Source organism: Tinamus guttatus, unplaced genomic scaffold (assembly GCF_059628265.1).
Source record: "Tinamus guttatus ecotype Peru unplaced genomic scaffold, ASM5962826v1 Tinamus_guttatus_pri_ptg000336l, whole genome shotgun sequence".
NCBI lineage: Eukaryota > Metazoa > Chordata > Aves > Tinamiformes > Tinamidae > Tinamus > Tinamus guttatus.
Window position 1 is genome coordinate 721,721 of NW_028288870.1, and position 13,445 is coordinate 735,165.

The 13,445-nt window shown below is 39.8% G+C and overlaps 1 protein-coding gene across 1 annotated transcript in view; it reads left to right on the plus strand.

Annotated features, from left to right (window-relative positions):
• Positions 1–12,312, plus strand: part of ARFGEF3 (ARFGEF family member 3) — a 69,630-nt gene extending 57,318 nt beyond the window's left edge. Inside the window, exons 28-35 of the mRNA XM_088529676.1 lie at positions 268–396; positions 945–1,121; positions 1,609–1,723; positions 2,311–2,413; positions 3,077–3,208; positions 4,913–5,043; positions 8,387–9,620; positions 10,480–12,312. Of these exons, the coding sequence (XP_088385802.1) occupies positions 268–396; positions 945–1,121; positions 1,609–1,723; positions 2,311–2,413; positions 3,077–3,208; positions 4,913–5,043; positions 8,387–9,620; positions 10,480–10,671 (2,213 nt within the window). The 3' untranslated portion in view covers positions 10,672–12,312. The remainder of the gene's footprint in view (positions 1–267; positions 397–944; positions 1,122–1,608; positions 1,724–2,310; positions 2,414–3,076; positions 3,209–4,912; positions 5,044–8,386; positions 9,621–10,479) is intronic.
• Positions 12,313–13,445: the final 1,133 nt, after the last annotated feature.

The following is a 13,445-nucleotide window of genomic DNA, read 5'->3' on the forward strand; positions in this document are numbered from 1 at the left end:
AGAGAAAAGAGATCACAAAAAGGTGTATGTGGAAGGAGAGGATGACATGCAACTTAAGAGAGAGAAAAGGAGACCATCCTTTCAAAAACTAGTATCGCTCTCCACCATTACGCAGCAAAAATGAGTGAGAATGAATTAAGAATAAGTACTCATGATCTTTAATCAGTTATCTTCTTAGCTTTACTCGTTTTATAAGGGCAAGCTCCCATCTCTGGTCAATGCAGTATTGTCACTTGTGCCTTTGAATCTTTGTTTTCTTTCTTGTAGGCCTTATCAATGTCTGGATTATTCTGCTGGAAGAATTAACAACTGCTATATCCAACTGTCCCCGCCAGCATCAGCCCCCCACTCTGGATCTGCTCTTTGAATTGCTGAGGGATGTTGCCAAGACACCTGGTAATGAAAAGACTTGATAAAATGTGAGCTAGCAGAGCTCTGGCCAACTCTCCTAGAATCCAAAATCATTTCTGTAAACTGTATTGCCATGCTGGAGCTGCACAGGCATATCCTCAAAAAGAAACGAGTGTCCTGTGTGGTTACAGTTAGCCCATTCTTTTATGTGGACAGAAGATATCTTGTATGTTGAAGTCCTATAGGCACAAATAAAGATGTGCAGTCCTCTATCAGTACCTTAGCCACATAAAATGTTTGTGTGTAATCCAGAAAATCCAAAAAGAAAATGATAAAGTCTTGTAGTCTCCTTGGGCAGCGCAGCAGATGAACAGTTGGATAAATGTTCATATACTAGCTCATAATTAAGTAACCCAAAACTGCTCTTCCCCACTCATCCTGCAAATAGAATCTCAAAACCTGCTCTCTTAGCATCACATAACCTGTGTCCTCAAGCCTAGAACAGTTTATGAAAATCACTTTGCATGTAAACTTTATGGGCCAAGGTATGCAACCTTCACTGTGGTTTCTTTTTTTAATTTGTTTGCTTGAAGGCCCCGGATTTGGCATTTATGCAGTTGTTCATCTTCTTCTTCCTACGATGTCCCTTTGGCTGCACCGCAGTCATGGTGACCATTCTTACTGGGATGTGGCATCCGCTAATTTCAAGCATGCCATTGGCCTTTCCTGTGAGCTGGTCGTGGAGCACATCCAGAGTTTCATACACTCGGGTATGTCATCTCACTGTCCCTGCTAATGACAGTCATCAGTAGCATGTTATTGAATAGCTGTCTGAGGAGATGTGTTTTCATTTGGTGCTTTTTATTTTTATCAGGCTTAGAGGGGTTTAAAATCATGGGAAAAAATGTAACTTGGAATGGACCTGTGGATGTTTTTTAATCCATTCTGTTTCTTTATATTGTACTTTCCAGAAGAATGTTGTTAGGACTTTGATGATAAAGAACTAGAGTAGTCAGAAACAGGAACTAGTGGAATGTCTCTAGTATCATTTAAGTGCATTTTATAATGTTAACCTTGAAATGACTGTTCCTGTTTCAATTTGATGTAGATTTCAGAACTGAACCATAGTCATAGTTGCTTAACAAGAGTTGTTTTAGCAAAGTCTCTGAGTAGCAATAAATGTAGCAAAGTTGTTTGTCTCCAGATAATAATGGAAATCCAATGATGTTAAAAATGGTCCTTGTCTTTCCCTTATAGATATCGGTTATGAAAATATGATCAATACTATGTTAAAAGATCTTTTCAAGTTGCTGGTGGCCTGTGTAGCAGAACCAACAGAAATAATATCCAGAGTTGGCTGCTCTTGTATCAGGTAACAATCTCTTTACTTTGTTAGTATGTCAAATAAAATGGCTTTATGTCTCAAATCTTTGAAGAGTTACTAAGTTGGCTAATATCTCAAAAGAATTCTGCAATATATCTGCCTCTTGATATTTTAATGCTGAGTTTTGGTTTTATCAGCCTTTTCTTGTTCTTTTCTGTGAGTCCCAGAAGCTGCAATTCTAAGAACTCTGTGTTCTCTTGCCATAAAAAAAAAAATTAAACATTGCCTGTATACAATTAGTAAATAAGCAATCCTTAGAGCTGTTAGAATTCATAGGTGTTTAGTTGTAATAAATCCCCTTCAGAGCCTTCAGGTTGTTATTAATCACAGTCAAAGTTAAGTACTACATTATACATCTTCAATGTTGGATTCTCCTCAGAGAAAAAGAAAAAAATCTGTCAAAAAATACAGTATATTTTTTAAAAAATGAGATTGGGGTAATAACTGGCAAATCTGAGGAGACTGGAGATACCTTTTGAGTGGCCTCTTCTGTTTTCAACTTTCTCTCATTACAAATGAGAACTGTCTATCTCTTTCTTGAATGTGGTAATGTTTTTCTGTATCCTTGCTTGCAGGTATGTGTTAGTGACAGCAGGACCTGTTTTTACAGAAGAGATGTGGAGGCTTGCATGTTGTGCCTTGCAGGATGCGTTCTCTGCTACTCTAGAGCCAGTAAAGGTAAGTTACCTCTCTGCTGAGATTCAAAACGTAATCACACTGATTAGAATCACTAACATTTGGCAAAATGCTTTTTGGGGGGGATGTGGTGGTGTACACAGCAGGGAAAAGGAGCCTAAAGAACATGTGGTAGTTTTTATTATTTTGTGAGTCCACTTACAATGAAAGGTGTTGCATCAACAACAGAGACTGAAATCTGTTTTTCTGAACATATGCAGACACACTCACTGACAGCAGAGAATTTTTCAAATTGTCCTGTCAATATGAAATCAGGAGGGTTAAATAGGTGACAATTTACCTTTTAATCAAGTTCTACCTCTGGACTAACTAAAGGTCAACAGAAGACCATCATTTGCTTGCTTGATCATGTTGCTGCATATTCTGTATAGATTATTTCTCAACTCTTATCATAGGAGTTATGGTAAGACTTACAATAAGACTCTTATCTTTCTTGCAATAAAAAATCCTGTTAATTCCTCATAGGCCAGATTGCATAAGAAGTTGTAATGCATTTTCATCAAATGCTAAAGAGCAGGAGGCAGGCTGATGATAACGAGACTGATCACTCTGCATCGTGTAACACATGTGAGCAGGATGGACAGCTCTGCAGTTGCTGACTTCATTTAATGCACAGTGAAAGTCTGGTGTTGTGTCTCTCTGTAGAACCTGCTGGGCTATTTCCACAGTGGTGCTGAAAGCTTCAGTGGAGATGCCTGTGAAGTGAAGGTGGCAGCCCCCTGCCTCTCGCCAAGCGCCGAAGCGGAGTACTGGAGGATCAGAGCCATGGCCCAACAGGTACTGAGTGCTTCACGGGGGAGGCCAGAGCCGCCGCCTCCTCCGTGGCGCGGCTGACGAGGAGCTAAACGAACTGAAGCTTCTCCGTGTGAAAGTTCTGGGGAATAGCAGAGAAGGGGGCTGAAGAAAGTGTCCTTCCACAGGAGCATTGTTAGCGGCAGCTAAGAAAACCTCTCCCATGCCACTTCCCTGTGGAGGACTGTGAAGTTCAATACGAAATAGTGCTTTCTTGTTGTTCTTTTTTTAAAAAAAAACCTTTTCCTCTGGCAAGTGTTCCTTAAGGCAACACTTGTACATCTTTGCCACAGCTTTCTTCACAAACCCTATGTACAACATTAATCAGACTTCCTCATCACCAGGCTAACTTTTCTACTTACTTTTTTTTTTTTTTGACAGTAGGAAGAAAAAGTAATAAACTAAAAAAAAAAAATCCTTAAAAGCACCACCCTGTAAAGTAGGAATTATGCCTACTAATTAGGGGCAAAGATGAATATGTTACCTGATTGGGCTGATTATAAGCCCCCTGGGCAATAAAGCTTAAAAAGAAACAGACAACACCAACATATATCAGCAGAGATATTTCTAATAAAGGCAAGTATCTGTCACTGGGAGTCCTAATCTAGAATATCATACATTTCTGATTTCTCTGTTCAGGAAAGGTAAATCTGAAGGACATCAAATGCATTAGAACAGAGATTGCTAGGAAACTAGAGTTAGGTTTGCTTGGCCTATGAAAGCAAGATTTTAGGGGTAATATAACTTTCAGTAAATATTGTGTATAGGTGGCAGAGAAGGGAAAAAATGTATAGAGAAACTTTATTTATATATTTAGGTGTAATCTTGACATAAAACAACTGATATAAAACTGAGCACTGACTCAGCAAAACAAGCCCTGACATGACTTTCTCAGGGTTCTTTTGGCACTGTGCTATTAACTGCAATGAAGGTTGGTCAGTTTGTGAAAGTGGTTATATAAAATAAAGTCCCTGAGGCGAAGCAAGTCTGATGACTCCAGCATACCTGGAGACTGTGAATACTGTGTGACCATTTCAGCATGGTAAAGTGGTTGGATTAAAAGAGCTTGTAGATGTTTGGTATCAGTTTCTGACTTGATTAATCATACTGTGATGCTGCTTAAAAATTCCAGAGAGACAATCCAGGATTTGTGAGCACCTCAATGGAATCCTTCTCAGTGGGGATTTGACAGAACTACTAAGAAAAATAGCTGTAGCAACAAAGAGTTGTGTCCACATTTGCCTCTCAAACATTTGCAAGTTTGGTATCTGCTCTCTTTTTCTGGATGAAAATAATTCTTCCAACAACCAAGCTTTCTTAGGTAGAACAGGAAAACTACACAAACAGCTCCTTGACTCCACTATACAAGATATTTTCAGATAGTAGCATAAAGTTGGCAGAAAGCTCGTTTTGACATTCAGCATTATAACTTACACGAGTTCAAAGAAAGAGATATCTGTCCTTCCCACTGTATTCCTTTGGGTGTCTGGAGATAGTCCAAAGCTCTGAGGCTGTTTACCAAAGCAGAATGCTCCTGGCAAGGTTGGTCTGGAGATACCTTAAATACCTCTAGCACTGCAAAATAAGCCATTATAGCAGGAGATCTTCCACAGAAATCCTGTTGTTGGGCCCTTCTTAGCATTCGGTGCAAGAGCTAACCTGATTGTTCTCTGTGCTATTGTTTTCCAGGTGTTCATGTTGGAAACCCAGTGCTCCCCAAAGACTCCTAGCAACAAGGAAGGGTTTGAACATGCCCAATCTTGTGTGCTCATCATTGACCTGCCGCCAGATAAGAAACCAAATGGACATACTCAGAGAAGGTATAATATCTTCCCAGGAAAATACTGTGTAGTTAAAAGCAAAATAAAAATTCTGTCAGGCTAACAGAGATGTGAACAGAGTATGGCAAATCATGCCTTTGCAAAGGATTCACTGTATAAATGAAACATATAGATCAAATAAAATTGTGACATGTGAGACATCAGTTTACCTATTATCTGCTGTTCAGGAGTTCCCAAGATCCTGGTGAAGAGGCATTTTCAATAGCTATTCCCATTGTAAGCAGGTTACTTTTACAGATTTATCTGTGCCATGGTTCATAATGTGGACAAATACCTGAAGGATACCTAGGGTCACACAAAACCTTTGAGTAACGGAAATACAGCTGAAATTAAGAAAACATTTCATTCATAGGAAATATCAGGAAAATCTTTCCAATACTGATATTCTTTTCTTTAAGGAAGTATAGTACAAAGAAAGCTTTGGAAAAACTCATGTTTTGAATGATATCTGTCAAATGAAATAATGTCTGCTTCAGTAACAGTATTTTAAATTCAGTATTACTAAGAAGGTAGGAAAAATTCAAAGGTAAACTGGAGCAATATAAATTGAAGAGGCCATATCCAAGCTACACAATCTTTAAGGTACTGACCTAGGGAAATTTTTTTTGCTTGATGTTATTTATTTTTATGGAAATTCTTTATGTTACCACTTCAGAAACGCATGTGTTTGCATGACGCTTGTGTCTGATTCTGTCAAAGGGTATTTTTTTCTGCTTACACTTGGTTGTTTGACCAGCTACTGTAACATGAACAGAACCAAAAAAAAATGGTGTTCTTTATTCAGGGCTTGTTTTTATATTGCAAGATATGCAATGAATATTGATCTTTTATTAGAAACCAAACCTGATTCTGTACCACTTTAGGTCTCCTCATTCAAAGTTAATTATTGCATGCTAGAAGGAGCCAGAATTTTCACGGTCTTTTTTGCATGGACACCAAGAAAGACAATGCAAGAAGTCTCCCTTCTTAGAGAGCTGTGCAGAACGTTCCCCAAGAGCGGGTTCTGTGTTGTCTTTTGGGACTCCTCAGCAAGGGCTAGGAAGGGCTGGGGTCCCAGTGTCACCCTTTCTTTCTTGGGGGAAAAAATCTGCTCTGTTCTAAAGGTCCACAGATCTTCTCTGTTACAATGATTGCAAAGCAAAAGACTGGAGTACTCCCCTCCATGGCACATAGGCCATGGAGTTTGTCAAACAGGTTGCATTTGTAAAGGTAGTGTGGGTCACGTTTTTCTTTAAACAATTTTAAAAAGCATGCTTGCGATTTAGAGAAACTCTGAATGCTTTCACAGTGCTGTTCTTGCCCTTTTTTCTAAACAACTGAGTAAAAGTACAATTGCTGTTAGGGAAATGTTTCCCCAGCAACATTCATGCTTTACGGAAGCAGGGCTCAAAATTTGACTGTGCAACTGTTTAGTCTTGTATTATTTGCTGTGGCGGTGCAGCACTGCATGTCAGGCTTGCACGCTAGTAACTGTGGCCTTTCAAGGATTTGCTTTAACGTTAGTGGCGTTTCACTTTTCCCTTTTTGCTTTTGTTTCCTTAATGCTGCATCGTTTCACAGGAAGCTGGGGTAAGGGAGCCTTTTCTTGTTTTACAACATCATCATGTTTTCAAACAACTGGCAAAATATCTATCCTTATCCAGCACTAGCATCATGCGTTTTCACCTTGCTTGTTAAAATAAGTGATGCTAGTACTGATTCCTTGCTTGTTCCGTGCTAGTTTCTTTTGAAATTGAGCAGTACTTTAAACTGGTTTTGTAAATTGCCTGTGTAGCTATTATAAGGAAAGCAAATCTCTCTCACTGTGATCCTGCTTTTAGAACAGGATTAGTTTCTTAAAATCAATGCAAGCACACAGTTAACTTTATACACGCTCTTAAGTGATTTTCTGAGTCACAGCCTCTAATGATTTTTGTATCAGACATCCCCAGTAAAGAGCTCCAACATATGTATTAATCATCCATTTTTTACCATTGTCAGCTAAAAAGACTATACATTTTACTTATGTATTGGCACCATTAGCTAGTGTCATGGTAAGTGAACTGGTGTAGATAGGTTCAGGACTTTGGGCTCATATGTATGGTTTTAGAATTCAGTTAGCGAAATAACTGAATAATAAGTCAAAATTCTTAGTTTAAAATATCTTTTCTTCTGGATATATATATTTTTAGTAAATATCAATATTGCAATCTCAAAATTGATTTTCAAGAGAATTGTCATTGTTCCCTAGAATCAAAATAAGTGTTACTATGTGTAATTTTATTATTTTTTTAGAGATAAGTTTCACAGTTCGTAATTTTTAATCCATGAGATACCAATGTCTTGCTGTAATAACAATCCACTCCACTCCTTCCTAGCCTCCCCGCCTATAAGACTGTTCATATGACTTAGTAGTGAATTGCTTTAAAAACTTGGCTTGGGGAATCTGACATTCCTGGGTCCTCTATACAAATCAGAAGTCAGTGAGATATAGGGTAATTCCTAAGACGCCTCTTAACAAGAGCAGAACTAATATCACATGGGAGAAGCAGTGTTTGAAATAAGTATTTCCTCACTAGGATTTTGTTTTTCAAGCGCAGGTCTTGAAAGACAACGAAATACACCTTCAGCAAGACTTCAGCTTCTTCACATGCTCTGCTGCATTGCTGGTGTTTTTGTACATGGGTTTTACTTGGTGGGTTCATTGGCATTTTTTATCTTACTTTTAAAAGATGCCGCTGATGTTACTGAAAATGGAACCCATGTGGTACATCAGCTTAGGCCTCAGTTGAAAAGCTAAGGTTTGCTGAAAAGACACTGGAGAAGTTTCAGGGATGTTTGAACAAAGACGAAGTTTAGCAGCGGCAAAAAAAGAAAATACAGTCAGGTATTGATGGCAGGAGTGCTGAATAACTTGTGTGTTAACAAATTTCTCAGTTACAGCAGTCAGAGGTATTGAGAGTGCAGGCATCTGCCGTGAAACTGAAAGGGAATATTTAATCCTTCCATGTTTGACATCTCTGGAGGAAAGAAATGGAATTATTAAAGAATTTGGTTTTCATAATTCCTCTGCTCAAGTTTCATTAGTGTGCTTGCTGTGGAGTGTTATCTTTTCTTAACTCACAGAAGTGTCTTTCCACACAGGGAAGTATTCGAAGGAGTAGCTCAAGGACTTTGTCTTCCTCTTTTTTTTTTCTTTTCTTTTTTTTTTTTTAACAAGGCTGGAAAAAATGGGCCTTTCATTTAGAATCTGACATGCAAGGTAGCAAAATATTAAGTATTTTTATATTTCTTGTAAAGTCACAACTTTTTTTTTTTTCCTTCCCATGCTTTGTTTATCAAGTATTCCTTTCAGGACAATAGTAGTGAGCTTGCTGTCCCATCAAGTACTGCTCCAGAATTTATATGACATCTTACTGGAAGAATTTGTGAAAGGCCCCATGCACTTGGAGGAGAAAATGACAATACAAGTACCAGAAAACAAGTTGGCAGGTTTTCTCAGGTACATCTCCATGCAAAACTTGGCTGTCATCTTTGACTTACTGCTGGACTCGTATCGAACAGCCAGAGAGTTTGACACCAGACCTGGGCTGAAGTGTTTGCTGAAAAAAGTATCAGGCATTAGTGGAGCTGCAAACTTGTATCGCCAGTCAGCAATGAGCTTCAACATCTACTTCCATGCTTTGGTTTGTGCAATCCTGACAAACCAGGAGAACATCACTGCAGAACAAGTGAAGAAGATCCTGTTTGAAGATGATGAGAGAAGCACAGACTCCTCACAGCAATGTTCTTCAGAAGATGAAGACATTTTTGAAGAAACTGCCCAAGTTAGTCCTCCCCGAGGGAAGGAGAAGAGACAGTGGAGAGCTCGAATACCATCTCTGAGTGTACAACCTGTCAGCAACGCGGACTGGGGCTGGCTAATCAAGCGGCTTCATAAGCTCTGCATGGAACTGTGCAACAACTACATCCAGATGCATCTAGATCTTGAGAATAACGTAGAGGAGCCTCCCATGTTCAAAGGTGATCCTTTCTTCATTTTACCATCCTTCCACTCAGAAGCCTCCACGCCATCAACAGGAGGGCAGTCTGGGAAGGACACGCCCTCCGAAGATGACAGGAGTCAAATCAGGGACCAACTGGGAGACACCCTGGCACCCAGAGCAGGGAGTGGAGAAATGCTGCTGCTACCCCCACCCCTAAGCAGTCCTAAACCAGAGAAGAAAGAACAAACCAGGAAAAAAGAATGGTGGGAAAGTGCCGGCAACAAGATCTACACCATTGCGACTGACAAAACCATCTCCAAGCTCATGACAGAATACAAGAAAAGAAAGCAGCAACAGGCCATGACATCCTTCCCCAAAGAGGTGAAAGTGGAAAAGAAAGGGGAGCTCCTGGGCTCAAGAGGACAAGAGTCACCCATACTCCAGCGACCACAATATCTTCTAGACCAGGGTCAAATGAGGCATTCCTTCAGTGCCGGCCCAGAGGTCCTGCGACAAGAGAAGCGACCACGCTCAGGATCCACCGTCAGCTCCCTGAATATATCTACTCGAGATGCCGAGGCCCAGATACAGGTAGGACACACTTGTACAATGGTAGTAATAACTTAAAAGCGACTTGTAGATGTTTTTCTGCTTCTTTTATTAGAATGATTATAATCTCTTTGTTAAAATATTTCCCTCACAATAAGAGTGAATATTACCAGAAGTTAGCACTGATAAAAGCAGAAGTCTGTTGTATTGAAAAACAGCCTTCAGGAAAGTGTTATGAGGCACATACCAGTACAGCTTCGACGAGTGCCTCAGTGACTGGAGCCAAAGCTGCATTTTTCTAAGAACTATGTTTCTAAGAAGTAACAGTGTCCCCTGCAGGGACACTGATTGCTGAGCATTAATGGCTTAATCCCACTTAAAGACTTTTGAAAACATGAGTGTGCTTGTCACAGTGTTCTTGTATTTAAGTTTCCTGTTCATGCTTTAGAGAAATATTGAATCTGTTGCTAAACAGACTTGATACTTGAATGCCCAAGTGAACAATCTTTGTTTACTGTAGGATAAGCAATAGGCAGAGGCACATGAGCATGATACCTGCAATGTAAAGTCAGACAGTGATTTGAAGTACTGAATAGGAACTGGAAAGATGCAGTAGAAATACAGTGAATATGCCATCATTACTATGAGGGAGAACTTCTTTCCTGTGAGGGTGGCAGAGCCCTGGAACAGGCTGCCCAGAGAGGTTGTGGAGTCTCCTTCTCTGGAGATCTTCCAAACCCGCCTGGATGCCACCCTGTGCCACGTGCTCTGGGTGTCCCTGCTGGAGCAGGGGGGTTGGACTAGATGATCTCTAGAGGTCCCTTCCAACCTCTACCATTCTGTGATTACTCTGTCCTGAAGCTGTAACAACAAAATATCTTAATATCTTACCTTTATTTAGGCATGGACCAACATGGTGCTGACAGTTCTCAACCAGATTCAGGCCCTGCCAGACCAGACGTTCACAGCTCTGCAGCCAGCAGTGTTCCCCTGTATCAGTCAGCTCACCTGCCACGTGACAGATATCCGCGTGCGCCAGGCCGTGCGGGAATGGCTGGGAAGAGTGGGCCGGGTTTACGATATCATCATTTAAATTAGCTGTGCTCTGCTCCAAAGGGAAGAAGACATCAAAGGTATACAGCAAGGAAGTATTTGGGGTTCATTAATTGCCTAGTTGTTGGTGATAAATTATGAAACAGTGAGCTTGTCAGTGTATATCCTCTTTCCACATGAGACTGTGTCTGTCACTCGCGCTAGCACAGAAGGCAAAGCAGGAGTGTGTTCAGGGGTTTTGGGATAGCTGCAGAACCCAGAAACTCCAAGTAATGTGGGCTGGTTCCTGAAGGAACAGTTTAATAGCCTTTGTTTCAATTCAAATTTGTAATAGTGGGAGTCTCATTAACTGCAGGTGAAATTTCACATTTGCACTTAGCTGTGGATTCAACTGTTATCTGGATGTCAGACCTATGTAAAAGGTAAGAAAAAGATGAGGCTCTAATAGAAGTAAAAAAAACATTACACTTGCTTAGGGTAAATTTTTCCCCTTGGAAATCAGCATGAGAGAGGAAATCCAAATAAAGATTACTATAATAGGTATATGCCTTGCTTCCTGGAGAAGGTGGAAATTTATTCTGCTCTAAGAAAAGGCTTTGAAGTCTAGTCACACACAGGTTGGCTAGTGAGCTACTAATGAAATATCCCAGGCCCAAAACTGGTGAACCAAGCACAGGCTATTCACCCTTTTAATGCTCTTAGGGAATACTGCTTGAAGAAAAGTGGCAGTATCAAGCTTTCCTCTCTACAGCACTACCCTAGCTGCCTGTTCAGCTACACTTACAGCTGATCATCTTTCCATGTGTATATAATTCCACCTGAGAGCAACAGGGATGTTTTGTTTTACTGTTCCCTGTGAAGCTGAGGGAAAGGCACAACAGTAAGCAAAGCTGCAGCCAGGCCATGTGCCTATATTCATCATCCAACTAAACAGAAGGGAAATTAAGTATTCCAGTTCAAGCAGCACTATGACTAAGTTGGTTTGTGCTTTTACTGGAAACATGTACTTTTGCCCATGTAGAGCTTCTGTAGCCTCATCACCAACATGTCACATCACTCCACAATGAGCAGAACCAAGATGGAAACCAATCTGAGAAGAAGGTATCTTTCCTCTGAGTTTCTCTCCAAGTTCTGGTCCATTGCTATAAATAGAGCCAGATCCTCCTATAGGTCTAACTCTCTCTGTACAGCACTTGGATCAGGGCTGCTGTAGTTTGCTGGTAGACACTCTGCTTTTAAATGTGAGGAGCAGAAGGGGAAAGATTGACCAATATCATCAGATATGTAGAGGACACTAATCCCACTAAATAGAGTGAAGGTTACTTTGCCACAAAAATTGTGTCACAGCCCCAAGGTTATTCCATCTCATACTCTCCTACTAGACAATTCACTAATTAATTTTAATCTTGGGTGATCCCTTAATGATGTTCTCCCAAAGCTTTTTAAAATGTGCACACCAACTAAATATACAGCTTCAGTTCCTGCTCCAAAGCATCCTCAGAAATAGCATCTCATTATTTCAGGCCTGGAGTTGGCACAACTAACTGTTTTTAGGATCTTAAACTGGAGAAAGAGAGAAAGTCAGTCCAAGAGGATCCACTGAACAGCCATCATCTTTGCTGATGTGTCCACTAAGAGTCAGCTCAGATTTCTGCCTCTTCCATCCATCTCTGACTCCCCAGTTGCTAACTGCTAGACTAGTGCAAAGAGTATTTTGCCTTACAACTTTCTGTGCATCAATCACACAGTTTCCTTGTCTTTCAAATCTTCCTATTGCCAAATTGTTCCTTAAAAAACACCTTTTTTCTTATCACCAATTTCAACTTTTTAAATGAGTAATTTAACAATTGTACCAATTATAAATTTTCCCTGACAAACTTGCTCATTCCTTAGGAATGAGTGAGATTAATCCTTGGTATATGGGAGACTGGTGGTGTGGTTCGATTTCTGATGCTGTGTCTTTCTTGATCATCTTTAGCAAAGTAAATGGATTATTATATTTTTGTTCTGAAAATTTTTATTGGGCATATGTATAGAACTGCTTTTAAAGCAGTAGATTAGGTAGGAGCAATAATAGGAATCAAAATAACCAAACTATATGCAAAACATCCTACTCTGCTGTATTTCATGATACATGCATTGATGAAATTCAGATGCTGACTGTGTTTATCTAAAACTTAAAAGTAAATCCTTGATTTATACTGGAGAAGTAAAAATTCACAGCAATGCCAATAAAATCAGTCAGATTACAGAAGAAGGCTTTGTGCCTAGGAAACACTTTGGCTGTATATTACAGTTACAATACAAAAGTGTTACACAAAGAAAAGCTCTAGAAGAGGTGATACTCAAATGCACATGGATATGACATGCTACTTGCTTAGTCACCTTCTTTATCCAAAATATTGTTTCCTTTGCACTTTTTATGCCACAACCCCTACGCTGGAATTGACCAGGAGTAAATCTGCTATATTATTCTTGCCCGTATTTTAACTCTCACCACCCTCCACTAAGTGCCCGTTGTCACCCTCAGTGACTGTATTCATTAATATCTCTAACCCAGAGAAGTGTAACTGAGTAATTATAGAAATTTCATGTAAAAGGAAAGAAAAAGAGAAAATGCTTTTTAGAACTTAGAGCAGTTTACTACATGTTACTCTTTCTTTTCTTTACATGTAAAATGGGAAGCAGATGGGGAGGGCAGGCCATGGCCACTTCATGACCCATTAATCTGATGTACAAAATTGTGTCTGATAGACTTCTGTAATTAAAAACACATGGACTTACTCATATTCTCAATCATCTTCCATAGTTTAA